We start from the raw sequence: 27517 nt of genomic DNA, 5'->3' as shown, positions 1-27517 counted from the left end.
GAGGCGACAGCTGGGCCGAGGGGCAGCGGGGCCTGGGGTCCTGGAGACTCAGCGACCGACAGGCACCTGCAGCTGAGCCCGCGCAGGCGATGAGGCACTGCGCTGGGTGCCGGGCGAGCAGGGACCCACACGCTGCCCTCCGCACTCCCCACTGTCCTCTCCGGGGCCCTGGACTTTCCACTCCCTCCGAGTCAGAGCCCACGCAGGATGCTGGGGCCACAGGGGAAAGTGTGTGTTCAAGCCCCGCCCCAGGCTGGCCAGGGCCTGCAGTCGCCGAGGAGTGGGCCCGGCCCTGCCCTGCCCACGGCCGGGCGAGCCTTTAATGAATGTCATGGGCACCGAGCAAACAATGCTTCCCTCTGTCAAGGACCCTGGTTCCTGGGCACCATGCTGCCCCAGCTCCCACGTGACCGCTCATCCTGTAAGGCCACCCACGCGGGATGTGACAATGGATGCTTCCTGCCGCAAGGCAGCCAAACGCGGAAGAATGCATCCTCGGTGCTGGAACGCGGTGGGGGCCACGACAGTGTGTGTGGCCGTGCCAGAGGCCCCCGCAGAGCCGGGCTCCGCCTTCCCACGTGGGCTGTCTCCTGACCGGCTGACGCCAGGTGTAGAAAGAGAAACAGAGGAGGCAGAAAACGCCAACCGCGAGACCACCAGCGACAAGGAAACGCTGGAAAACGAGCTCTATGTGTCGAGTGGAGCAGGTGGCGTCCACCCGGTTGGCTGCGGACAGCGGGAGGCAGGGCCGTTGTCGTCACCACCAGTCCCGGCATTCGGTGTGAGCGTTCCACACCCACCGCCTCACTGTACACGGCAAGCACGCAGGACCAGGAAAACAGCGCTTTGTTACGTGACACAAACACCACTGTCCGGACCTGGGAAACTCGCCCAGTAAAGGCCAGGCAACAGGGCCTTCCCACACCCCTGACGTCACCAGGCAGCCACGCCTCTGACCCCAGGAAGGCCCGAGGCCCGGAGTGAGCGCGCGCTAGGGCTGGTCCCCTCCAGGGGGCCCCGTGTCCCACGGGGACATCGACCAGCGCGAGTCTGCTGTGTCGCACACAGGTGCTGAACCAGACGACGAGACTCGAGCTCCAGCTCCTGGAACATTCCCTGTCCACCAACAAGCTGGAGAAACAGATCCTGGACCAGACCAGTGAGATCAGCAAACTGCAGGACAAGAACAGGTAAGAAGGCACAAAAACGTGTACTTTGGAAAAGTGAGTCCATGTTTAGTCCAAGTGTTCATCTTTAATGTTTCAAGCTTCCGCTTCTGCAAAGCGGGAAACACACGAGCGAGACCCACAACTGAGCCACAGCGTCTCTGGGTGCATCGTGCTGAGGCCTCTTAACAGGGCTGAAGCAGAACTGTTTTCTGGAGGAACACACCTCTACGATTACAGTAAGATTCATCGCCGATGAGCCGGGGCGGGTGTGCGAGCCCTGGCTAGCTTGCGGGCACACCGAGCAGTGGACACTGTCCCGCTCTGTCGCATTCACTATGCAGGGCTAGCACCCGCGGGCATGTTACCCCGCTGCCATCCGGGTAAAGGTCTGTCCAATCATACTGCCCTTTCCCCACAGACGTGGGACCCGGCTCCCGAGCTCAGACACCCCTAGCCCTGCACCCACGGCCTGAAACAGCTGGAGTGGTTTCAAACGTGACGACTCCACTCCTTCAGCCGCCCTGGTGGGTGGGATTGTGTGTGAAGCTTTACCACATATGGACCGGCTGGCTGGGCCTTCTGACTCATCTGGCTTACAGGACCCTCCACATTCTTCCACACTTTTTCGTGAACATGCTTCCCATTTTCCCCAATTAACTCTGCTTTCCCAGTAATGCTCAGCCAGTGTGCGTGAACTAAGATTTAAACATCACAGGCACTTACTGAAAAAAGTCCACGCACAGGTGGACCCGCAGTTCAGACTCGTGCTGTTCCAGGGCCACTGTATTGATTTCCTTTCATTGAAAGTGCCGGGTGCGGCTCCCTGAGCTGAGGTCTCAGCCAGCACTGGGCCCCGCCCTGCACCTGCAGCGCTGCTCTGACTAGGACGAGCGACCTGGAGCGCTGGGGGCATCTGTGCCCGCACTCGGGGGGGGGGGGGGGGGGGGGTGGGGGGGGCAGGCTGGTCCTCTGGTCGGGGAGGACCGAGCCTGGCATGGCTCCTGCCTTTGAGAGGAGGCCTTTGAGATCAGCATGTGGCGGCCTCTGCAGCTATGCTGGTCCAGTTTGGGGAGAAATAAACTTGTTTCTTGAGAAAACTCCAGCCCGTGTGTCTCCACATCCACTCATGCTCTGGGCCACGTGACCCCATCTCTCACGCCCCCGTGGAACAGTGTGCGGGCGGCAGAGGCAGGACGGAGCGTCCGCAGGAGTGGCTCCAAAGCTGGGGCCGGGGTCAGGCAGAACGCCGACGCTTTGCGCATTTATCTTCGTCACCTTGGTTTTTAATTAATGATGGTGACGTTCAACTGAAAGTGACTTGGCTGATACCAAGGAACCTGTTCAGGAATGACCACTGAGAAGGATATGGGACACGGTGCACGTCCAGTGCACGTGACCGCGTGCAGAAACGGGCTACATGCCGGCAAGGCGCGGACAGGAGCTACTGTCCCGATTCCCAGGGACCGAGGGCTGGGGTGCAGCTACCAGATACAACTGAGCGTCTGATGGTAACTGTTCATGCTGAATGCTCACGCTCACGGTGAAGGCTTTACTGGGTGGCCGGTTCCATGGCTGAGTAATGTCCACTGGGGTAAAGATGGAGATGTGCTGCCCCAAAGAAGCGCAACCAAGTCAGACCACAGAGCAGAAGGGCCTCTAAGGCCATGCACCTCGTGCCTTCGTTTGTAACGTCCCTGTGTGCAGTGATGTTCACTGTGATAGGCAGGGCATTCACTGAGAGCCAGAGAGCACCAGGCCAGCCCAGGTAACATGCGAGGTCACGTGAGGAGGCAGGGCTCAGCCTGCTCTTCCCACGGCCCTGCCACCTGCGCTCCAATGCCGAGGCGCCTCTGCGTGGTCCACGCTCCTCTCCACGAGGCCGTGGTTGCCAGCCTTCCTACCACAGACGTCCTGGGACAGATGACCTGCCGCGGCCCTGACATTCTCACTAGGGCACTTCCTCCTCAAATCCCTCCAGAGGGCTGGCACGGCCACCTGCTGCCCCCGGAGCGGCCTGAAAGCTCCCCCAGGGCTGCGGCCACATCACCGTGCAACTGCCTGCTCTGACATCTTTAAAAGATACGTTTATTGATTTCAGAGAGGAAGGGAGAGAGAGAGAGACATCACTGATGAGAGAGAACCACTGATCGAAGCTTTATACACATATTCTGCTCCAGCTGGGGATCAAGCCCGCGATCCAGGCCTGTGCCCAACGGGGAATCGCACTGTGACCTCCTGGTTCATAGGTCGATGCCCAACAACTGAGCCACGCGGGCTGGCTCCTCTGACACGTTAACGTGCCTGGAGAAGCAGAAACTCCAAGGACACGAGCCCCTGGGCGAGTTATGAGAGTGACCGACGGCACGGCCTGGGCTGTGAGGCGCGGAGCACCTGCATCGCTGACTCGCTTTCCCTCCCCAGCGTCCTGGAGAAGAAAGTGCTCGACATGGAAGGCAAGCACACAGTGCAGCTCCAGTCCATGAGGGAGGAGAAGGACCAGCTGCAAGTGCTGGTGTCCAAGCAGAACTCCATCATCGAGGAGCTCGAGAAGCAGCTGGTGACGGCGACGGTGAACAACTCCGTCCTGCAGAAGCAGCAGCACGACCTCATGGAGACCGTGCACAGCCTGCTGACCCTCGTGTCCACGTCGGGCGGTGAGTGTGGACACGCCCCCTCAGTCATGCACACCCTGGTGTCCACGTCGGCTGTGAGGGAGGCCACCCCCCTAGTCATGCACACCCTGGTGTCCATGTCGGCTGTAAGTGCGGCCACGCCCCTTCAGTCACGCACACCCTCGTGTCCACGTCGGGCGCTAAGTGTGGCCACCCCGCCTCAGTCATGCACACTCTGGTGTCCACCCCCCCTCAGTCATGCACACCCTGGTGTCCACGTCGGCTGTGAGGGAGGCCACCCCCCTAGTCATGCACACCCTGGTGTCCATGTCGGCTGTAAGTGCGGCCACGCCCCTTCAGTCACGCACACCCTCGTGTCCACGTCGGGCGCTAAGTGTGGCCACCCCGCCTCAGTCATGCACACTCTGGTGTCCACCCCCCCCTCAGTCATACACACTCTGGTGTCCACCCCCCCTCAGTCACGCACACTCTGGTGTCCCCCCCCCCTCAGTCATGCACACCCTGGTGTCCACGTCGGCTGTGAGGGAGGCCACCCCCCTAGTCATGCACACCCTGGTGTCCATGTCGGCTGTAAGTGCGGCCACGCCCCTTCAGTCACGCACACCCTCGTGTCCACGTCGGGCGCTAAGTGTGGCCACCCCGCCTCAGTCATGCACACTCTGGTGTCCACCCCCCCCTCAGTCATACACACTCTGGTGTCCACCCCCCCTCAGTCACGCACACTCTGGTGTCCCCCCCCCCTCAGTCATGCACACCCTGGTGTCCACGTCGGCTGTGAGGGAGGCCACCCCCCTAGTCATGCACACCCTGGTGTCCATGTCGGCTGTAAGTGCGGCCACGCCCCTTCAGTCACGCACACCCTCGTGTCCACGTCGGGCGCTAAGTGTGGCCACCCCGCCTCAGTCATGCACACTCTGGTGTCCACCCCCCCCTCAGTCATACACACTCTGGTGTCCACCCCCCCTCAGTCACGCACACTCTGGTGTCCCCCCCCCCTCAGTCATGCACACCCTGGTGTCCACGTCGGCTGTGAGGGAGGCCACCCCCCTAGTCATGCACACCCTGGTGTCCATGTCGGCTGTAAGTGCGGCCACGCCCCTTCAGTCACGCACACCCTCGTGTCCACGTCGGGCGCTAAGTGTGGCCACCCCGCCTCAGTCATGCACACTCTGGTGTCCACCCCCCCCTCAGTCATACACACTCTGGTGTCCACCCCCCCTCAGTCACGCACACTCTGGTGTCCCCCCCCCCTCAGTCATGCACACCCTGGTGTCCACGTCGGCTGTGAGGGAGGCCACCCCCCTAGTCATGCACACCCTGGTGTCCATGTCGGCTGTAAGTGCGGCCACGCCCCTTCAGTCACGCACACCCTCGTGTCCACGTCGGGCGCTAAGTGTGGCCACCCCGCCTCAGTCATGCACACTCTGGTGTCCACCCCCCCCTCAGTCATACACACTCTGGTGTCCACCCCCCCTCAGTCACGCACACTCTGGTGTCCCCCCCCCCTCAGTCATGCACACCCTGGTGTCCACGTCGGCTGTGAGGGAGGCCACCCCCCTAGTCATGCACACCCTGGTGTCCATGTCGGCTGTAAGTGCGGCCACGCCCCTTCAGTCACGCACACCCTCGTGTCCACGTCGGGCGCTAAGTGTGGCCACCCCGCCTCAGTCATGCACACTCTGGTGTCCACCCCCCCCTCAGTCATACACACTCTGGTGTCCACCCCCCCTCAGTCATACACACTCTGGTGCCCACCCCCCCTCAGTCATGCACACCCTGGTGGCCACACCCACCTTAGCTCCAGTGCAGTGGAATTCAGTCAATGAAATTCTCAACATTCTAAAAAATTCTCATCTTTCAGAAAAGGCATTTCTTCTCTTACATATCCTATATAATAAAAGGGTGATATGCAAATTGATCGAATGGCGGAACGACTGGTCACTATGATGCGCAGTGACCACCAGGGGGCAGACGGTCAACACAAGAGCTGCCTCCCGGTGGTCAATGCGCTCCCACGGGGGAGCGCTGCTCAGCCAGAAGCCGGGCTCATGGCTGGCGAGCGAGTGCAGAGGCAGTGGGAGGCGCCTCTCCACAGCAGCACTGAGGATGTCCCCTCAGGCCTTCGGGGAGTCGGACATCCCCCGAGAGCTCCCAGACTGGGAGAGGGTGCAGGCTGAGCGGAGGCATGCCCCGCCCCAGTGCACGAATGTTGTGCACCAGACCTCTAGTTTGATATAAAAGCTTTACAGGGTCTCAATACAGAACCAAGTAAAAAGGACAAAATGGAAGGAAGGGAGAGGGATGTATTTACACAAAATAACTGTTCTGAAGCAAAACATCTCAAACATACGTTTGATCCATGGGCTTCACAGAGCCTATGAGTTAATTCCATCCATCGCTGGATATATGAGGCTGGGCAAGTAATGTCTTAACCTGAGGACTGTGTGAGACTGAAGGAGACACTGTCAGTCACTGGGTAACGCTGCTCCCTCCTCTCACACCCACATTTCAGCAGAAGCACGTAGACACGGATCCTACTCAGCCAGGACGCAAACACGGGGACACAGGACCAACCTGATACACAGGGCCAGGTCTCTCACGGGGCCAGGGTACCACACCCGCCTCCAGAAGTTTCAAACTCATGTCATTTAGGAAAAGTGTTCTTTTCCTAAAGGCCCAGACTCTCTGCTCTGCTCATCCCAGCTAACATGGGGCGAGGGCTGAGGGGTACGTGCAGCCCTGGAAGGTACACTGCTTGGGGGACGTTCTTTTATTCTCCTGTAATAACTGTATCTGGTTCGACTCAAGACGGAAGAATCTGAAAAGTAATAGTTTGTTCTAGCTGATGGTGAAGCTGATGATGAAGCAGGGAGCATGGTCTGCAGGTAATGACCACTGAGGCCGCAGGAGTAAGGTTTTTGGAAAGGGTGGAAAACCGGCACGTCCTTCCTACTCACTGTGAGAATCCAACCATAATAAACTCCCCAAAGGAGTGCCTCTCAGAACCCACCTTCCATCTGCCACGAGCCCCACGTAAACGCTCTTCTGTCTCTGGAAGCAGCTAGGCCGGCCCCAGCCGCGAAGGAGGAGCGAGTCACTTTCCGAGACTGCGCGGAGGCCTTCAAGTCCGGCCTGACCACCAGCGGCGTCTACACGCTGACCTTCCCCAACTCCACGGAGGAGACAAAGGTGAGGGCTCCCCCGGGTCCCCCAGCTGCGGGCAGGGCACTCCACCCATCCCACGGGCTCCAGGTCCGCGCTGACCGCACGGCGCACTGCTCCTTCTCACACTCCCCTCTCCTGGCCTCCGGCTTGTCTGCTGTCTTCCTGGAAGTGTGACACCCTTTCATTAAGTTTAAAGAAAACACCTCCCAATGAACAGCCACAGTTCCCCTTTCAGTAGTTACTTCAAGTATCAATGGGGCACCCCAAAGGCTCAGGGGCCACACCTCCCCCGCTCCCCCCAAGGCTGTCCTCTGTAACGTGATGTTCCCCCCGAGGCCGGGGCGGGTGCTCACCGCCCACCCCACAGACGGGAGTTGTTACCCGGGAGTGCCCTCAGCCGCCAGGCCGCCAGCTGCCTGCATGGCGGGCACCCCACTCCGCCCTGTATCAGCTCATTCCAGCGACGGACGCCGAGGAGATTTCTGGGAGATCTTTTCCAAAACGGCCTAAATATTTCAACTTCGTTTCTGAAAACGCCCGGGGTCTCGGTACAGATGCTCAGGGGCAGACTGGAAAGCACTGCAGCGTCTGCTAGCTGGAGACTGACAGTTACCTTCCACTCTCATGGGATCCCTGTCTCCACGGCTGTCTGTGTGCTGTGAGCTGTTCGCGGGTCCCGCACCGTGACCGCAGGCTGACCACAACCGTGCAATTGCTTGAGGCCTTGCGGAGCCCTCCAGCTCAGAGCCGGCTGGCCCGGAGCCCTGCTGTGGGCCCGGCTCGAGGCGCCAGCATTCTGAGCGGCCTGCTTCCCACCCTGTCACCTGCTCCGCATCCCCCCACTGCCGCTGGCTGCGTGGATGACTCTGACAGTTTCACGACCTAATTGGCCACAATAACTTCGCTTTCCATGAGCTCTGTTCCTTGAAACCTGGACAAAGTCTCGGGCGTCAGAGAACCGGGGCTGCATTGCTCACGCACACGCAGGGACCCTCCCCATCCCAGACGCTCAGCTCTGATTTCCAAACCAAGATGGACGGCTCTGACTTGACCCAGTGACTTCCGCACGGAGGGTGGGCGCCAAAGGACCCCACCCTGTAACAAGGCAGGAGCAGTGAGGGCCAACCATCTGCCCTGCCTGGGGACGGGTCCAGAATTTGCATCTCAGCCTCACAGCCCGGCAGCGTGGGCAGTGAGCTCACCCGGTGGGTGTTACAGGACACACGACGGACGTGAGCGGCCGAGCCACTGGCCCGCAGCGAACGGGGGAGGACTGTGTGCGGACCCATGTCGACGCAGACCTGCTGCGGGGCCTTAGGCCACGTCCCCATTTCTGGGGCCGCATGAGGTGGACAATACTCCGTGACAGTCCTGTGTCCCACTTCATAGCTGGACCCGACTACACCTCCTCCGCTCCAGAGGCAGCCACAGCCTCGCAGAGCCGCTGTCTGACTGGATAACAGGAGCTGGGGCCCCACGGAGCTCAGCACAGGCGTGCACAGAGCCAACCATGATGAACAAGGCTGCTGCCAGCCCAGGGCGAGGGGTTCCCTAAGCAGACCAAATCTAATGTCCGATGACCCGAAGATGGGAGATCGTTTTATTCTTAACCAGAGGCCCGGTGCATGAACTTCGTGCACGAGTAGGGTCCCTAGGCCTGGCCGGGGATCAGGGCCGGTTGGGGCCTTCCGGCTGCTGGCTTGGACCTTGCTTCATTCTGCGCCGCCCCCTGGTGGTCAGCACATGTCATAGCGAGCGATTGAACTCCCGGGGACAATTTGCATATTAGGCCTGTATATGTATATGTATATACACACATATACATCATACACATACACAAATGTACATGTATGTGCATGTGCGTGTATGCATAGATAAGATGAATTTTCTTTTTTTATTTGTTAATCCTCACCCAAGGATATTTTTCCCATTGATTTTTTAGAGAGAGAGCAAGGGAGGGGAAGAGACAGAGAAACATCAATGTGAGAGACACATCGATTGGTTGCCTCTTGTACACGCGCTGACGGGGCCGGATGAACCTGCAACCCAGGCGTGCGCCCTTGGCCAGAATCCAATCCACAACCCTCCTGTCCGCGACCAACACTCCACCCGCTGACCTAGCAGGCGAGGCTGCATTTTTCTTTGCAATGGACTTGTTTCCTAAGGGAGAGGTTGGGAGAGGGAGGAGGCACCAGCATAGGCAGCCCTCACGTGGGAGAGTCCCAGCTCCAGCCCAGCTCGCTGGGAATTTAGCGCACAGAGCAGCACGTTTAAACCCGCCTGTCAAAATGTTCACCATCATCACCGAAAGGACCACGGAAAACATCAAAGCAAGACTATTCCTCATTGTTCTGAACCTTAACTTCCACATTTACTACCTGGTATGCTGCAGAGAGTTTCTCTTCATTTTCAGGAAAACATTTAGTTCCATCATAATCTCATTATTTAGAGCTTCTTTTGTGATCTTATCTCAGGGGTTTTAGTTTCATAAGAAACCTCCAGCTGAGCTGAAATGGAGCATGCATGCTCCCATCCCCAAAGAATTCCGTTCTGACAAAGTTTAAACCTGCGAGCCGGCGTGGCAGCAGAGCTGAGAGGCGCTGGGGGCGGAGGGGGGGATGCCCAGGGCAGTGAGCAAAGGGCAGAGCCTGGCGCGAGTTGGAGGCAAGCGGCCAGGCCACGCTTGGATCACGCCAGGCATGTGGCCCTCAGGTCCCTGGTGCTTGGTGCTGAGGGACGGCCGACAGTCTTGACCCCACGTGGGGAAGCGGGGTGGCCCCAGGACACACCAGATCACGGAAGTCCCAGGAACCCGAGCTGCACGAGGACCCCTCTATCCCTCCTACAGAGGTGCTGCCGTCACCAAGGTTTTCAGGGACGTGGACGGGTCCATGCATGTCTGCAGGGGGGAGGCGAGAGGGCAGGGCCACCTGCGATGCCCCCTCACAGCAACTCCAAGGAGGGCGCTCCGTGTCAGCTGCTGGTGGGTCTCAGCCTACCACAGAGGACGGTCATCCCTTCATCCATCACTAGCCCACGTTGTATCACTGTTTACATTTGTCCTTTTAAGTCATGGCTTTCAATTCACTTAAAACCATCTGTTTCTTGGAAGACCATGAGATTCACCCCAAAGAACCCACCAGCATATGCTGTTGGGCACCTACACGCATCTCGCTCCTCACATTTAGCAGGAGACCCAGTCACACCCGCACACCCGTCACCGCGCCCTTCCCTTGCAGGCCTACTGCGACATGGAGTCCGCCGGGGGCGGGTGGACCCTCATCCAGCGACGAGAGGACGGCAGCGTGGACTTCCAGAGGACGTGGAACGAGTACAAAGCGGTATGAACAGTCACTGAGCCACCTGAAAATCTCTTTGTGAAAGTAACTTTCCAGACCCGCACAACTTGCACCACAAACGCAAACTAACCAATGACTCAGGACAAGTTTTTAACCAAAGGGTTCTGTTACCGGGTGTGTCCGCCCCCCTCGTCCACCCCCCATTAAAGACCAGCCCTGTCGGTACAGCGTGGGCCACGCAGCGAGACAGAGCGCGTGAGCACGGGGCTCACGTCAGGGCAGCTCGTGGCTGGCCAGCCCGCTGTCTGGTGCGCTTCGCTGTGCACACACCAGCCGCTATCCCAGCACGAATTCCCTCCCGTGCAGCTCAGTTCCTTAACACTGGCCTCACCCGGGCCCCCATTCTTCTCTGGAGGACCCCATGTCTCCCAGCACAGTGACATCTGAGGTCGCTGCACGGGAGGGAGGTGGAGGGGCCACTCATCTCAGATACGGGAGCCCACGGGGAAGCCCACAGGGAAGCCCACGGGAGTCCACGAAAAGCCCACGGGGACTGACTTCCCACTCGGTTTGCAGGGCTTCGGGAACCCGGCGGGCGAGCACTGGCTGGGGAACGAGTTTGTCGCCCAGGTGACCACCCAGAAGCGCTACGTGCTGAGGATCCGCCTGGCCGACTGGGAGGGGAACGAGGCCCAGGCCCTGTACGAGCACTTCTCCCTCTCGGGCGAGGACCTCAACTACAGGTGAGGACTTGGTGACGTCCCCTGCGGTCACGGGTCCAGGCCGCCCCGAGAACACCTCTGGCTTCCTGGAGCTCTCCGCCCTGTTCGGTGGGCTTCTCGGGTTCGGGACGTCGAACTGGCTTTCACGACAGGGGCCGCCGTGAGGACAGGTTTGTCTGTGGTCCCTGCTCTGTCTGCAAGGAGCCAACCGCGCGCCTGGCAGGTGCCGGGCACCGACACCCTCCGTGGGCGTGGAGTGTGGCCTACAGGGCAGTGTCAGGACAGCATCCTTCATCACGCACCTAGGCCTGTTTTATTATTCACTCTGTCTTCTGCAGGTTAAACACATCCAGTTGTATGATTCAGCCCAAGGTCAGGGTGCCTGCCAAGTTCAAAAGTGGCAGAATTGGGGGGAAGGTGGGGGACGGTGGGCAGTCACTCCTGCAGCGCTCTGCTATGGCTCCCTTGCTCCCTCACATTACCTTGTGCGCCAGCTGGTGGCACTACTCCTGAGCGCTCTGAGAAACAGGGCAACCCCGGCCCAGAATTTTCTCTGGCTCTAAAAGCGGTAAGAGCGGAAGGGCAGCAGGGGCTCTGAGAGCCAGGACCCTGAGGCTGTGGGTGAGGCTGTGCGGGTGGGTGAGGCTGTGCGGGTGGGTGAGGCTGTGCGGGTGGGTGAGGCTTGCAGAGAAGGCACTTATGGGTGTGTGGTTCCCGGGATGGGACCAGGGAGAGGGGGACCTGCAGGGGTGTCCCAGGAGCTGGTCTGAGGGCCCTGTGGATGTCAGCCACCCCCACGCCCCAAGGAGCCTGGAGGGCAGACTGGGAGTGAGTGCCAACCACGCAGCCCACATGCACTGCCCACGCTGAGGTCGGAGATAAACCACGTGCAGGGGACCTCACGGGAACCGCCACTGCCTGGCACAGCCCCACGCGAACCCTGCCGGGGCCGCTCGCACCCTCTGCCACCAGGACAGTCTCGGGCCCGAGCCGGCTCCCAGGGGAGGGATGGCCAGCAGCTGAGCATGCGGGGACCATGCGGGCCGTGCAGCTCCCCAGCGCTGCCCCCTCGCCCAGCCTGCGGCGTTGTAAAGGGCCTGGCAGAGGCAGAGGCACGCCCGAAAGCAGGCAAGTGACACCCAGCCAGCGTTGACCGCGGTCGGGAGTCAGGGACAGTCCACAGACGCACTGGGAGAGCGGCTCCCGGAGAGCCTGCCCCCCGCGGGCGGCGGCGAGACAGGTGGCGGGCCTCACCCCCCACCAAGGACGCTCCAGAGATCGGAGCCGCGAGGAATGTTCAGACACCAGCGGTTGGTCACTGTTTTACCTCCAAGCTAAACATTTTGTCACTGGCAACAGTTAGGAATCTACAACAGAGGAATTTAAAAAAAGAAACACAGAAATTAAGGATTAGACTGTTTATGTAAGATTTTAGAAAACGGGTCATTACCCTCGTATGCTGACATTATAAAAACATTTTAATCTGAGTTGGTTCATAACAGATATTTCCTTTAGAAATTAACTCCATTTCTGAATGTGCCGTTCTATAAAGCCCGCGTTTGTTTAAAGCTCAGGTTAACGCGCTGGTGGTATGAGACAGAGGTCACCCTGAAAACATTACCGTCCTGGTAAAACACGCCTCCTTTTATCAGAACTGCCGATGGCTCAGAAAGGCACCCGTCCACGGCAGCTGCGATGTATGGTCCCCAAATGGCAGGAAACTGAAAAACGCATCAGTAAAAGACAATTCTTTTACTAAAACTGAAACTATTTGCACATTAAACTTTATCACTGGCCACTGGTCAGGCCCTGAGGCAGTTCCGTGGACACGGAGATGTCATGTGACCGGCGTGTCCCTCAGCCTTCACTCCTCTGCTCCGCGAAAGGGATGGACAGCAGAGCAGCCGAGTCCTCCAATCCCAAGGTCAGAGAAAGCGACGTCCTGCCGGGGCCCCACCTGCGAGTCTCCCAGAGACGAGTCTCCGAGACGGCCAAGAGCACAGCCCTCCCTGTGTGCTCCCCTTTAGGAGGCAGGAGGGTGAGGAGGCGGCGGCAGCTGCCCCAGGCTGTGGGAGGCTGAGGGAGGGCCTGCGAGAAACCCAGGACCTGAAACCAGCAACGAGCAGGACCTGCACGAGCCTTTGTGGCAGGCGTGCCGGGCCGTGTGTGGACCATGCGGGCCGTGCAGCAGGCAAGGGCCATGCAAGGGCCATGGGTTGGCCGTGCAGCAGGCGTGCCGGGGGCCATGTGGAGGCCGTGCAGGGACCATGTAGGGGCCGTGTGGCAGGCGTGTCAGGGGCCTTGTGGCGACCACGTGGGGACCATGGGGCGGCCGTGCAGCAGGCGTGCCGGGGGCCATGTGGAGGCCGTGCAGGGACCATGTAGGGGCCGTGTGGCAGGCGTGTCAGGGGCCTTGTGGGGACCACGTGGGGACCATGGGGCGACCGTGTGGCAGGCGTGCCGGGGGCCATGTGGAGGCTGTGCAGGGACCATGTAGGGGCCGTGAGGCAGGCGTGCCAGGGGCCGTGCGGGGACCATGGGGCGGCCGTGCAGCAGGCGTGTCAGGGGCCATGTAGGGACCACGTGGGGACCATGGGGCGGCCGTGTGGCAGGTGTGCCGGGGGCCATGTGGAGGCCGTGCAGGGACCATGTAGGGGCCGTGAGGCAGGCGTGCCAGGGGCCATGCGGGGACCATGGGGCGGCCGTGCAGCAGGCATGCCAGGGGCCATGCGGGGACCACGTGGGGACCATGTGGGGGCCGTGCGGCTGGGCGGTGCAGGGCACCTTGGAAACAAGGAAACACTGAAATTCGGACATTCAGTCAATGCCTATGATCGTGTGTCCAGAGCTGCCACATCTAAAAACTCTGAAATCTAAGTCACTCACATGAAGGTGCCCGGGACCAGTGCTTCCTGGACTCTATGGGACAGGCTCCCGCCCGGCCTCCATGGCCGCCTCCTCAGTGGACAGCCTACCCCCCACACCCCCCCGCCCCAGGAGTGTGTGCCTGGGACCCTGAGGAGTGCGGGCCTGCCCTGCTCCATGACGAGTCCCACCCGGAACCGCAACCACCCCGCGTGTGGAGACGGGAGCGCGGGCTCCTGGGCTGTGCGGCGTGGACGCTTGCGGGAGGGTCTGGTGGAACCTGGTCACTCGGCCCCTGACCCATCCCTTCTCCACCCTCGTCCCAACGTGGTTCTTGGAAATGATCTCCCAGGTCGTGGCTGGCAAACGAGCGGGCATGAGCGCGCGTCAGGGACGCCGTCACCTGGGGCTGGAGTGCGGTCCTCCCTCCGGCTTCGCAGGGTCTGTGCTGTGGATCCCAGGACGGGCAGACCCGATGCCCAGGCTCCAACCCACCCAGCACGTGGACCCTGCCCTCGGCCGCTGGGCCAGCCTCCGCCCACGGCTCCCCTGACGGGGGTTTGCCCACCGCCTCCCCGTCCCATGCCCCTCCCAGCACAGGCACAGGCACAGGCCAGCCAGACGCTGCTGCCTTCGACAGGAGGGGCCGTGCCCACTGTCTCACGGTCAGCACCTCCGTTCCTTCCCCAGTGCCCAGCGGGTGCCTGACCCACTGAACAGACACCGGCAGAGCAGCACGAGGACTCGCCTGCCGCTCGGTGCTGTGGCTCTGCTCCAGACCCAGTGCCCCTGCTTGCGCCTGCTGGCCTCCCGCCCACTCCCACTGACAACGGGGCTGAGGTCGTCCCGTCACCACGACACGTTCCTGTCTGGGTGAAGCCTGCAGGCCTGGACAGAGCCCCCTCCTTCCTGTTTATCTCAGAGCGGCAGGAAAATGAGTGGAAGGGCCCAAGTCCCGCCGAGGCCTGTGCAAGTGATATCCGCGGCAGGTTTCCCCAGACACGCTCTGCCTAGGGCCCACGCGGGTTCCTGTTTATTCCCGCGGGAATGCTCGGTCCAGGCTGCTGGGGCACAGGGGGCCCGGCGCCCTCGGGCAGAACGGCTTCTCTGTGGGCAGTGTTCCTCGGCGGCACAACCCCGCTCATCCCCCTCTTCTCCCCTCCGTGCCCCCAGGATCCACCTGAAGGGCCTCACGGGGTCAGCCGGCAAGATCAGCAGCATCAGCCAGCCGGGGAGTGACTTCAGCACCAAGGATGCGGACAAGGACCGGTGCATCTGCAAGTGCGCGCAGATGCTCACGGGAGGTAGGCCTTCCTGCCTGTGTGGGCGAGGGCCCTGCACCGGCCGGGAGATGACAACGTCACCTCCGTAGACAGGCCTGCCCGCGGGAGACGCTCGCTTCCCGCCTGTCCACCTGGAGCTGCTCCCACCGGCTAGCACTCGGGCACCGGGGTGGAGGACGGTGACTCAGTCAGGGCCACAGCGCAGAACATAACAATGTAAACACCGCACCAGAGTATTTTCCAAAGAAACAAAACATCCCGCTACAAGTACAGCCACTGCCCCAACCCCGCCCGAGCTAACTCTGCGCGAGGTTCATTCACCTCATGTCTCCTACATACGGGATGTCAACAGCCATGCTCCCGCCTTCCGTGTCTTAGTTTCATATAAATGGCATCACTCTCTCTGTCCTTCCAACACGATGTTTCAGGATTTACTCAGATCCACGCCCTCCCTGCAAACCTGGGCACCTGTGGGCTGGGTTAGGGTGAGAGCAGGTGCCAGGCACTGGGTGCCACTGGGTGCGGATGGGGACCCAGCCCCCGCTGTGCCACACACTCACCCAGCTTCACCCAGGGAGCACCGCTACGGCTTTAAACTTTTTATATCTAGCTCCACTGGACACTTAAAACTTGGGGTTATATTTTAAACAAAAAGAATTTCTCAGGGGGCGGGGAGCCTGGATCAGTCAGTTCACTGAGCGGGGGCACTGGAAAGGGTGTGGCTGCCAAGAGCCACCCCGAGGCCTTGGCGACCCCATCCAGACTTTCTGACTCCCACGCATGGCCGTGGCCTCCCCACCCAGCGCCAGAGCAGAGGGAGAAGTCTGTCCGAGCCCTGCTCACAGTGCAGGGGGCACCCGCCCCTCCGCGGCCCCGCCCAGGGCACGCAGGACACCCTCACATAAAACGCAGTGAGTGTGCTGCGTGGACCGGCGGTGGCTCTCCCGGGAGGGCGGTCCCGTCCTCACCCTCTGCTGCACTTCACAGGCTGGTGGTTCGACGCGTGTGGCCCCTCCAACCTGAACGGAATGTACTACCCACAGAGGCAGAGCAGCAACAGGTTCAATGGCATCAAGTGGTACTACTGGAAGGGCTCGGGCTACTCGCTCAAGGCCACGGCCATGATGATCCGGCCTGCGGACTTCTGAGGCCGGTGCCCGCGGCACCCTCCGCCTGAACCCGGGGGACACGGCTGCGTCGTCCCTCCACCCAGAGGGTCACGTCCGGGCCTGAGTCCGAGCCCTTGAAACCCCCCACGGACACCTGCCCTGCTCGGCAACCCCAGCACAGCCCGACCTTCGCCCCGTGACCTGCAGGCGTCTGCGCAGATGAGCTCAAGCTGCACATGAGAAGGCGGCTTGCGGGCTCCGTGTCACGCCGTGTCAAGCGCATCAGCGAATAACTGGAAACAGCTCTGGGCTCCGGGGCCGTCTGTCTGCATCCACGCCCCGCCCCGTGCACAGACTCAGGGGCTCCCTGGGAGGGTCACAGTGCCTGTGCCCTCCTCTCGAGTGCTTTACATTTTCATTTGAAAATAGCGTATTTGCATAGGTGTCGCCAGCTTAGTTCTAAGCTAATGCTCAAAAACAGATGTCAAGTTTATATGGAGAAATTCCCAGGATGTATTCTTTTATTTTATGTAAAGATTGTACTACTTTTTTTGCTGCCTGTTAACTATGAAGTTATTTTAGTAATTAAATATAACTTATGAGATGACGACATTGAACTTTCATGATAATATTTACAATCCCATTTAATTCCAAAACAACGACCGTGCGTCCTGACCAGGACTCTCCCTCTCAGGACAGACCCGCCCTCACCCACCAGCCCCTGGGCGGGCAGGCCGAGGAGGGGAAGCCCAGACGTGGGGCGTGCACGAACCTGTACCGCTCGAGCTAAACGCCCTCCTTAAGTTATTTCAGGAAAAAGTAATCTGTATTAGTACGGTATTTACAAATGTCTACCAGGAAACTTTGAAAAGGGGGTTTTGACGTACAAAACCGAAATCTGGTGCTCACCGCGCAGTTGCTCGCCCAGGCCGCACCCAGGCCCAGGCCGCACCCAGGCCCCGACCTGGTCTAACGCGGCAGCTGCCCCGCGGTGAGCACGGCCGCTCTGAGCTGGGAGGCCCTCGGGCATCTGGTTTCCACCCAGTTGCCAGGCAGCTCAGCCAGCTGGACAACCAGCCACTGTTCACGGGTCTTCACCCTCTTCCGTCCCCCAGCGCCGTGTCCCTTAGTCCGCGCTCTTCTCTAACTGCTGTGGCCCCACAGGCCGCCCGCCCCCGCAGCTCATCACAGACTGGCCGGTTGGGGGCGCTCCTCGCTCCGTCCCTCTGACCAGCGTGAGGCTTTATAACCCACCAGAGGCGCCCGCTGTGTGTGGGAGAGAGAGCATCTGATGAGACGCACGGCTGGAAGGGCAGCACGTTCCAGGTCTCAGTGAGCCCGCGGCAGAGCGAGGGGAGGCCGGCATGGGAGAGACCGGCCACGCCACCACGCACACGGCTCACCCACGCAGGCAGGTAGGTCAGGCGCATTTCAATGGTGACCCGCCCGGTGCCCGCGGGGCTGCCTGTACTCTCGTGCGAAGGGGACCTGGTGTGTAACTCTACGCTTCACTTCCTTACATGGATGTCAAAGGGCCGCGCCGAGAGGACATTTTTCTCTCCTTAAGAAAACATTTATGAAGTGGACAGGAAATCAAAGCAGTCGTCTTACAAATGAAAACAAAACAACCCAACAACCTGAGAGCCACAGCGATTCAGGGCAGAGGTCAATGTCTTGTCATGTGATCATCACCCCAAACACTCGAGCGGCCAAAACGCACCAAGGCTGGTGCCGAGACCATCGCCGTTCGTCTTCCAGGTCACAACCTCCTGCGTGAACAAACCGTCACACACCAGCCGCCAGCTGCGCAGTCCTGCTCCCCAGCCGCCCGAGACCACCTGCGGGATCAGGCCCCAGCCTTTGGAAACCGGGCCCCAGAGCCTCCCCGTTCGCATGGGTCAGATCCAAGCCGAGTTTAGGGAAACGGGAAAACAAAGCCGCGGCGTGCTGCTGGAGGCCACGTTTCTACACCCATCAGTCCTGTCTCTACGGCAGCAACAGCATCACCTTTCAAAGCTGCGAGCGATACGGAGTTCCTTCTCAAGACCCCGCCTTCTCACTTCTGTTTCTCAGTCCCTAGGGCTCCATAATTAAGACTTTTTGAGAATGCATTCTCACAACTTTTTGCAAAGATTTTCACATTTGTTCTCACAGATACATAGATTAAAAAGTACTCAGTTCTGTGGATGTTTTTAGTTTTCTTAGTTATGGGCATAAGTGTTCTTGATTTAATAAACATGAGCCCTCAGCTTGGCTAATAACAGTTTCTCAGGACATTGTAGCTGTGGCTCCACCACAAGGTAACGCGTGACTCACCGGAGCTGCGGGAAAGGAGTCGCAGAGTTCGAAGGGCTCCTCAGAAATCCAGTGACCCAGCTCCAAAGACCACAGGACCTGCAACGGCACAGAAAGCAGCATTTTAAATATTTACTGTTAAATATTCTGCGTGAATAACAAGCCATCTCGAAGATCGAGCAAAAGGAAAACCCAGCGGCGAGTGCACCCTCAGATCAGAGCAGGCGTGTTGCACCCCGAAGGGCCCCAGCACCTCCAGCGGCACACACGGCACACGGGTAAGGGCCTGGCCAGGTGACGTCGCGTGCTGACTGGACGCCAGGGCCATTGTCCCATGGAGGCCACATACGACCAGAGACCACCCTGCTCCTTGACACGGAACAGGGCGTTTCTTTAAGACGACACGTTTCCAACTTAAGGAGGCAGGCAGACGAGGCTCAGGAAGTGTTTCCACGGCCTTATTAAAAGAAAGGCACGCAAATCAGGAGAAGACAGACCACAGGCCTAAACGTATGCAGCAACCCGTGGTGTGTGCCTGTTCCTGACGTCGCCTGACTTTCAGAAGTTCCCGGAGCACACGTGAGACTCCCAGACCGTGAAGAGGAAGTGTCTCATCAACACGCTTCCATCAGCAGCAGCATCTGAGTCCACTCATTCAAACCATCAAAACGGAGTTTTCATTTTGATTCAGACGCCTGAGGCTCGGGCGCCGTCTGCTCTGTGACCGAATCCCTCAGCCTGTCTCTTCGCTCCGGCAGGACTCACAACCGGAGTCACCACATAACGCACGTGTCGGTCACACCACGTCTGATACCCTTCTTCCCGCAGTGGCTACACAGTCCTTGTGGCTGAAGTGCTGCTCCCTTTGGGAGTTCCTACAGCTCAGCACCACCTACGGGAGCCGGCCTGAAGCATCCCCTCCTGCCAGCACAGCCAGCACGACCCACATGGGACGGCCACGCTGTTTCTAAGAGCAAGTGCGTGTGGCGGGGAGGTCGGGCACAGGGCACGGGGTCCGAATGCTACCCCCAGCACTGGCCTGGGCCTGACAGACACGTGGAGTCACCCACAGCTCTTTCCTGGCTCATGTATCGCTCATCTGTGACCATGAGCAGGATCCCATGCCAAGTCCTGGAAATACACCCAGACCCCGAGGAGGCCGCCCGGGGGGGGCGGACCACATGGGGTGCTCCAGCACAGGCCGTGGGAACCCAGAAGGGAAGCCAAATGGCTGCCTAGCAGGGGCGGGGAACCTTTCTCGCCAAGGGCCGTTGGGAGATTTACAGCATCATCCTCGGGCCACACATTAGCAACTGACTTGGTCCAACATTTAATGAGCTCGGCAGGGTCAGACCAAGCGACTTCCCGGGCCTTCGATCCGTGGACGCGAGGCTCCCCACCCTGGCCTAGGAGAACCCAGAAAGGGTCGGCCACGAGCTGACGTCACACGGAGCTCAGCAGGCAGGGGGGAGGGGACGCCAGCCAAGACGGCCCTTTTCCGGCTGGAGTGGGGTGCTCTGGAAGAAGGGTAGGAAGACGGGGGGGGCCCATTGGGGAGGCATGAGAGATGCTGTTTCTTTCCCCGTGTGCTGGGGGCCTCGGCTCGGGGCAAGAGGATCAGGAGAAAAGCCAGGAGCGAGCACCCGGGCTGGGCCTCCTCGGCCTGGGGAGCAGCAGGCCCAGGGAACCTGCCTCCGTGGGAGAGGGGTCGGCAGGCTGTGTGCTCGGGACCCGCTCTGTCTCCAGTTGGTCCTGTGAGGCCACGAGCATTTTGCCAATTAGGCCGCTTTTTGGTTGTCCCTGGTTTTCACTGCCTAACCAACATTAAAAAAAAAAAAGACTTGGGAAGGTCAGTGAAAGGAGGTTTGATAAGTGTGGAAACTCGACACTGAAGCCCTGCTTCCCCGCTCTCTCTGGGAGGTTAACACTCAGAATCACTGTTCTCCTGACTTTATCGGCCGTGTCACTGACAGAAACACGCCAGCTGCGTGGTTCCTCACAGGCACATGCTGAGCCCAGGCCCCGGGCTCGGCGTGGACCGGAGGCAGCGTGACCGGCAGGAGGCCAGGAGCACACAGTGCCCGAGCCAGAGTGGCACTGAGTTCCAGTAGGAGCCACACAAAAATGCCACCGATTCAAAAGCCTCCGGGGAAACTTGTTCTCTGAGCTGGTCCCTCTAAATGTTACGGAAATAAAGCCTAGGACATCGACAGTACAGCTTTGGTAAGTGAACTGTGTTTCATTTCTCTACGTACTCAAAGAATGAAGTTCACAGAGATAGCAGGAAATAGATTCCACTGTAAGGAAATCAAATCAGAAATATACTACAGGAAGAAGTACACACTTTTCCCTTTAGTGCCTTCACCAGCCAAACTGATCTTTACCTCCGTATTCAAAACAGAGAAAGTATATTCTGCCAGACAACAGTCAGGCCCATAAGTGACCTTAAAAATGAAAAGTTAACCCAACATATTTCCCATCAGATACGTGACAGAAAGTCACTAAGAAGCCAAGCAAAGCAGGGATGGAATTGAAGGGGTACAGAGGGTGCACCCCAGGAGTCACAGCCCTGACAGGAGGGTATTTCAGATTCACCACACATGAACATATTTCTCACACTCGTAAAGCATGAACCTTGTGAATTCAACGAGAAACCATTTTCTTGCCTTATTGTTTGATCGACAGCAACTGATGATACCACGTTCCATAATGTGGGAGCCCTGACTCCGTGCAGCCCAGACCCGCCCGCATCCATGCTCTCCTCGCTTTATGTACATCATTCCACTTGGGGGGTGGGGGTGGGGGCAGTGATTGCAAACCAGCCGGAAACATGCTGTCAAGCGCACGGCAGGGAGAGCATCCCACACGAGGACGAACAAAGTCGCCTCCGGTCACACGGCACCTTCAGCACACGCCCACAGGCAGCTGAAATGATGGGGTCAAAGGCAGGGAAGGGTCCGCAGCAGAGAGCTGGCCGAGAAGCTGGCTCCGTGGTCAGGGCTCAGAAGGGTGGCGCACAGCTGGGAGGCAAGCGTCCAGAGAAGGAGGTCGACAGGGAGTGTCCAGTGACCGCTCCCGACTCCCTGAGACGGGGACAGGCGGCAGGAGAGAAGCCTGAAAAGGGTGTCGAACAGGGAAAAGGGGCCTCTCCTCCCCGCCCACTCCCTCCGGGACGAGGCAGACGTGAAGCCAGACAAAGCAGAACTGGACGGTCGGCCCTCACGCTGGCCACCAGCGAGGCCCTGAGCAGGACACGGGTGTGCCTTCCTAGGGCAGTGACCGCCGCGGAAAAGGCAGACACACAGACACGACACGTGGCCTCCCTCCATCCAACCCCACCCACATACATCCCACCGTCCACACGCCGCCCGGCACGCAGCTCACAGCACGCGGCAGGGCCGGACATCACCCGCGATTCATGCCATGAGCTACGTCTCTACAATAAAGACATGGGCCAAACCAAACACAGGGGCTTCCCAGGACCTCCCTGACAGGCCCGGTACCAGCGGAGCCACAGCCTCGCGAGGACCCGTCTCGGGGGGAGCGGCAGGGGTCCCGGTCGTGGTGCCCAGCAAAGCCTGCGGGACGGGAAGGCTCCCTGGTGGCAGGCAGGGTGAGAGGACCGGGATGATCTGACATCCCCATCCCGGCAGCGACTCGACAGGCACACAGAGAAGGAAGCCATCGAGACAGTGTGAACGGTCACCTCAGGAGAAACAAACAAAACTACCCAAAAGGAATGGAGTCAGCACATTACACGGCTCAGCTCAAACAGCACTCACATCAGACCCACGCGTGCGCGTGTGACTGCGTGTTCATACTCCTCTATAGAACTTCACACAGAAACTGTCACCACAGGGGGCAGACGGGGTCCTGGTTCAGTCTTCCTCAGACGTCTACAGATAATGCCCCAATACAGCAGGAGGGCATTTCCATTAGAAACACGCAGGTAAACCATCGGAAGGCTGTTTTAAGGGGGGAGCTGGGCTCGGAAACAACGGGCAGGCAGTGGCAGTTTCATGATAAGCCTCATAGATTACACTGCACTTCGGAAAACGTCAGCCGTGCAGGAGTCGCCCCCACGGTTCAGAGCGTCCTCATTCCCGTCCCTGGAGTCTTCCCCTGTGGGTCCCTCCAACTGGCTCGTTTCAAAAGTGCTCTGCTGACCAGACCCACTTGTCGAGATCTGCACAAACCTCGTGCTGGGCTTGTCCCCAGAACTGGGGTGAACCCACAGACCAGACGTGTAGAGGGTGCCACACCCTCCAAGGCACAGCCTCTGCCCGTTTACCTTGGTTTGGTTTGATTTCGTTCACAAGTTTTGTAGTTTTCAACGAACAGATCCTGCCAATATTGTCAGATGTAAACTTAAGTACTTTCATTTCTGGGTGTAATGTAAATTGGGCTAAAAAGTATTAGAATTCCAGTTGTTCATTTCTCGTAGACAGAAATACAACTGAATTGTGCATATGACCTTGCCTGTAACCCCGCTGGGCTCGGGCTACGAGCTGTGGGAGCTTCTCTGTGCATCTCCTGCGTGTGGGCAGTCTATGCCCCCTGCCCCATAGGCGTCTTTATTTTCCTCGCCTTGTTGCCTCAGCTAGGGCTCCTCAGCAGGAGCAGCCAAGCCGCATGACCCACCCTGTGAGGCAGCTTCGTGTGGATTATAAGACCGGGATGATCTGACATCCCCATCCCGTGGGGAAGAGCATAAACCGTGTCCTGTGTATCAATTCGTGTTTCTACGGAAAGTGGAGGCTTTCCCCCTTCGTTTCATCTGTTTTTAAGCAAAAAAGCATAGACTGTTACCCAGTCCTGGTGCTGGCGAATGGTCATGGTGCTCTCGCCAACCGCCTGAACTTCTTGTTCCCCGGAGAATCAGAAAGTTCCAAGTGGTCTAAAGTACTACGGCTCAACATCCACAAGTGTCCCTTTCCAGGACAAAAACCACCAAATTACCTTTTCCTAACATTCACCTTAATTTCTTAATATTTTCTTAATTTCCTAAGAACTCTTCTTAAGTGTTTAAAAAAGACCGCCCTAGCTGGTTTGGCTCAGTGGGTAGAGCATCGGCCTGCGGACTGAAAGGTTTCACACTCATTGATGTTTCTAACTCTCTATCCCTCTCACTTCCTCTCTGTAAAAAATCAAAATATATTTAAAAAAAAAAAAGATTAATGTAGTCACAAAAACAAGGTACACTTAATTTTTGCCTTCTCAAAAAAAAAAATTTAAAGCAGGGAAAACAACACAGATTTCAGTCTGAGTGATGAGAGAAAGCTGGGATTAAAGAAAAAGCGACCGACAGGGGGATTTTAGGTTGTACTTGAAAAAATGAAACACTCCGTGTAATAAAGACCAACTCCTGGTAGAAGAATTACAGCTGCACTATGAAGTTGATTTACTGATCATGTTGAAAATATTTCAACACGAGGACTCAGTGTGAGCTATTATAATCGCATTGTTAGGTTTACTCTAAATTCCTAAGTGGTCAGCTGCATCCATCGCTGCTTGTGGCCTTGTGTCCAGAGCACACTACCTGCCGTATGTAATTGTTAACTCGCACAGCAATATGGCACCAGGAGCACATGGGAGAACACAGCAGGTACAGAAAAGGGGGTCCGGTCTGGCCAGCATAGCTCAGTGGTTGAGCATCGACCTGTGAACCAGGAGGTCAGGGTTCGATTCCGGGTCAGGTCACATGACTGGGTTGTGGGCTCGATCCCCAGTGAGGGGCATGCGAGGGGCAGCCCATCAATGATTCTCTCTCATCATTGATGCTTCTATCTCTCTCCCTCTCCCTTCCTCTCTGAAATCAATAAAAATATATTAAAAAAAGAAAAAAGGGGGCCGCTGGAGGGGATACGCCAACAATGTTCTTGGCGTAAGAAGAACTTATACGAAACACCAGCTGACACTGAGCACCGGTGCCGCGGATTTAACCCACGGGGATCCCGTTAATTCCAACAGCTCACGCGTCTGCTTTCCCCTCACTCCACCACCAGGAGTGACCGGCTGATTCTCCTGCCACCTTGCTCCAGCTGGGCAGGTGCAGGACAAACACTTGCATTTGCCAAGCCTGCCTTTCCTACAGAAGAAGAACTCAAACAGTAATTGCCATTTTTTTCTATTTTAAGCGAACACCAAAATTACAGGATTTTTCTCATCAGACTTCAGGCTCTGTCTCAGTTGTGAAGGTCACAATGTTCTCAAACCAGAGAATCTGCTATGTGCACACGACCCTTATTTTTTTCTAGAGGGAGAGTGTGTGTCGCTCCCACAACTAGACAGTGTAGTGAGCCAAGAACCCAGAACCCACACACCTGGGTTAAACCGATCTCCCCTCTCCACAGCTTTGTGACAAAAGACAAGTCTGTCCCATGGAAACACCACGCGTCACTGAGAATGAAAGCGTCCCTGTGGGCAGGGAATAGTCGTGCACAGAAGCTACACGGAGGTCAAACTTCGGGAGGAAGACCGCTGTCAATCGTATAATTTTCAAGACTAAATAGCCGAGTGCTTATGTCCTGGACACTGTGGAGCCAGGAGTCAGGGAGATCTAGACTTCCGAGAATACCCACTTGGACTGGCGAGGTTTCAAGGCAGTAACGTGGGTTCCAAAATAAGCCATTCCTCCTCTTTCCAACCAACTCTGAGAACCAAGGAAGATTTTCTGTAATTCATCAGGTTTCTCTAAAAACACAGAGCTATGCAGCAGACGGAAGGCTGCCTCCGAGAGGCTCTGTAACGGATTGCAGCTCACACGCTACCCACGAACTATCCAAAGGGCAGTGGCCTTCAGCGGACGCGCATGCTGCGCAGCCACTGTCTCGCCAGCTTCAGGGCCTCTCACGCACTAGGGGCATGCCCGGTGACCACTGGGCACCCCCAGACTCACCCACTGGACACGTCACACGGAAGGACACACAGCACGTGCCCGCCTGCTCCCCTGCCTGCACGATGCTTCCATGTGATGGTCGTGAGCAGCACTGAGAGCTTCCTGAGCAGCTGATGGATACAGAAGCAGCTCGGAGGGTCTAAGGGCCTCCCTGCCACGGGCAAGGTCGGCACTAACAGTCACCTCCCACCCGTTCACCGTTCAGACTCACACAGGCTAGGTGCAGTCACGGAACAAAGACACCGGCGTTTGGGGGCGGGGGGCAGGGAGGGTGACCCAGGCTACCTTGGGAAGGGGGGCGTGCCTGGGGAACAGGGGCTTGGAACTGGGGAAACGTCGAATTCAAGTTCAAGACCCCCCATTTCCAAGCACTGTGAGCCGGTGACTGAACCCCCAGCAACATCCCAGCTGGGACGAATGCACGTCCGGGTCCCCAGGATGACTGTGCCCGCTGGGTGTGCGCGGGTCTCCTGACAGGGCAGCTCCGAGCCAAGAACTTCCTAGGTGAGGACCACGCACGTGGTTGGGAGCGGCCCGACCCCCACCCGCTTGCTGTCCCCAGCACCGCCCTGGGCAGCGCCGTCCTGGACCAGCTGCCCACGTCCCCGCAAGCTGGTGGCAAGCAAGAAGCTGGGGCCCAGCCCTACAGAATCCAGACCTGGTCTCCTGTGTCTTTAAGGCTCAGAAAGCACCACGCAGCTGGCCCCAAAGTGGCACTAAACCAGGGCCTCCCCAGGACCTACGTGACGACGACAGAGAAGATAAGCAAAAACGGCCTAAAAATAAGTAGCTGGGAACGCTTTCCCTTTTTAAGAGATGTGAGCGGACAAACACTGAGCCTCCGATGGAGGAGCGGGGAAGCCGCAGGCAGCACGGCCCACGGCGACGGTGACGCGCAGGATGCCGACCCGCTGTTCTGGGGCTGGCGAGCTCCGCGCGCCTGGCAGCCACGCCTTACATCCCACCAGCAGAGAGCAGGGCGACCCCGCCTCCGCCAGCAGCTACGCACAAAGGCCAAGCGTCTTTATAAATAACACGGGCTCCTATGCCCCTTATCAAAATGAAAACAAAAATAAATGTAACACATTCCAACGCAACTGAGACAACAGCAGGGGCATCTTTATGAAAACAAAGCAGAGCTCTCAGCAGCAACAACGCCCAGTGTCAGGCGCTGGGAGCAGCTCGGGCTCCTGCCCTTCTTCCCATGAACTTGAGCTGCAGAGTCCTTTTCTCACAGGAGCCCAGGTCACCTGACTGTCCTGAGCTCTCACAGGAGCTCACGTAAAGGACACGCTTGCAGTTTATGGTGATGCACGATGCCTGCATGGGACCTTCTCAGCTCAGAGGCCAGAAGCTATTCTAAAATTCTTTTTAAAAAGCTTTATTGTTGGAAGTATTACCGATGTCCCCTGTCCCCCAATGACCCCTCTAGCCCACCCCACCCCCACCACACAGTGTCTGTGTCCATGGGTTATGCCTACACCAGTGATGGTGAACTGATGACACGCGTGTCAGAGGTGACATGCGTACTCACTGTTTTGGTTGTTTTTTCTTTGTTAAATGGCATTTAAGTATATAAAATAAATATCAAAAACATAAGTCTTTGTTTTACTATGGTTGCAAATATCAAAAAATTTCTATGTGTGACACGGCACCAGAGTTAAGTTAGGGTTTTTCAAAATGCGGACACGCCGAGCTCACAAGGTTTGCCATCACTGGGCTACACCCATAAAGTCCTTTGATCTCCCCCCACCCGCAACCCCCACCTTCCCGCAGAGACTCCAGCCGTTCCAGCCTCAGGTCTCTCGTTCTGAGACTGTAAAGCACGTTCAGCCTCCCTCTCGTTTACTCTCACGGGTGAGTGCTGGCTTCGGGTCCCCCTGGTAGCAGCCAGGGAGGGACCCCCACACCTCCTCCCGCGCCCCGAGGCTCAGCTCCAGCTCCTCAGAGCGTGGGCCTTCCCGGCACCTGCTCACGAGCACACAGCCCCAGGTCAGATGGCCGCACGACACCCCAGGACAGGGAAAAGGGTCGGCAGCGACGTCTAAGTGGGCGACATCCGAGTGGCCCCCGTCCTGC

The 27517-nt window shown here is 58.3% G+C and overlaps 2 protein-coding genes across 3 annotated transcripts in view; one reads left to right on the top strand and one right to left on the bottom strand.

The window, feature by feature from the left end:
* ANGPT2 (angiopoietin 2) overlaps nucleotides 1-16855 on the top strand; it is a 60208-nt gene extending 43353 nt beyond the window's left edge. The window contains exons 3-9 of one of the 2 annotated variants that reach the window (XM_006773924.2): nucleotides 1069-1190; nucleotides 3591-3823; nucleotides 6861-6991; nucleotides 10207-10308; nucleotides 10843-11009; nucleotides 15027-15157; nucleotides 16124-16855. In XM_006773924.2, coding sequence (XP_006773987.1) covers nucleotides 1069-1190; nucleotides 3591-3823; nucleotides 6861-6991; nucleotides 10207-10308; nucleotides 10843-11009; nucleotides 15027-15157; nucleotides 16124-16284 — 1047 coding nt within the window. In that variant the 3' untranslated portion in view covers nucleotides 16285-16855. The remainder of the gene's footprint in view (nucleotides 1-1068; nucleotides 1191-3590; nucleotides 3824-6860; nucleotides 6992-10206; nucleotides 10309-10842; nucleotides 11010-15026; nucleotides 15158-16123) is intronic. The other variant, XM_006773925.2, reaches the window with a different exon arrangement.
* MCPH1 (microcephalin 1) overlaps nucleotides 1-27517 on the bottom strand; it is a 114355-nt gene that overhangs the window by 65711 nt on the left and 21127 nt on the right. The window contains exon 12 of the mRNA XM_006773933.2: nucleotides 18562-18639. Coding sequence (XP_006773996.1) covers nucleotides 18562-18639 — 78 coding nt within the window. The remainder of the gene's footprint in view (nucleotides 1-18561; nucleotides 18640-27517) is intronic.

The sequence above is a fragment of the Myotis davidii genome, unplaced genomic scaffold (assembly GCF_000327345.1).
Source record: "Myotis davidii unplaced genomic scaffold, ASM32734v1 scaffold807, whole genome shotgun sequence".
NCBI classification, from domain to species: domain Eukaryota; kingdom Metazoa; phylum Chordata; class Mammalia; order Chiroptera; family Vespertilionidae; genus Myotis; species Myotis davidii.
The sequence above is the reverse complement of the archived record's forward strand: the minus strand, read 5'-3'. Positions and strand labels throughout refer to the sequence as shown.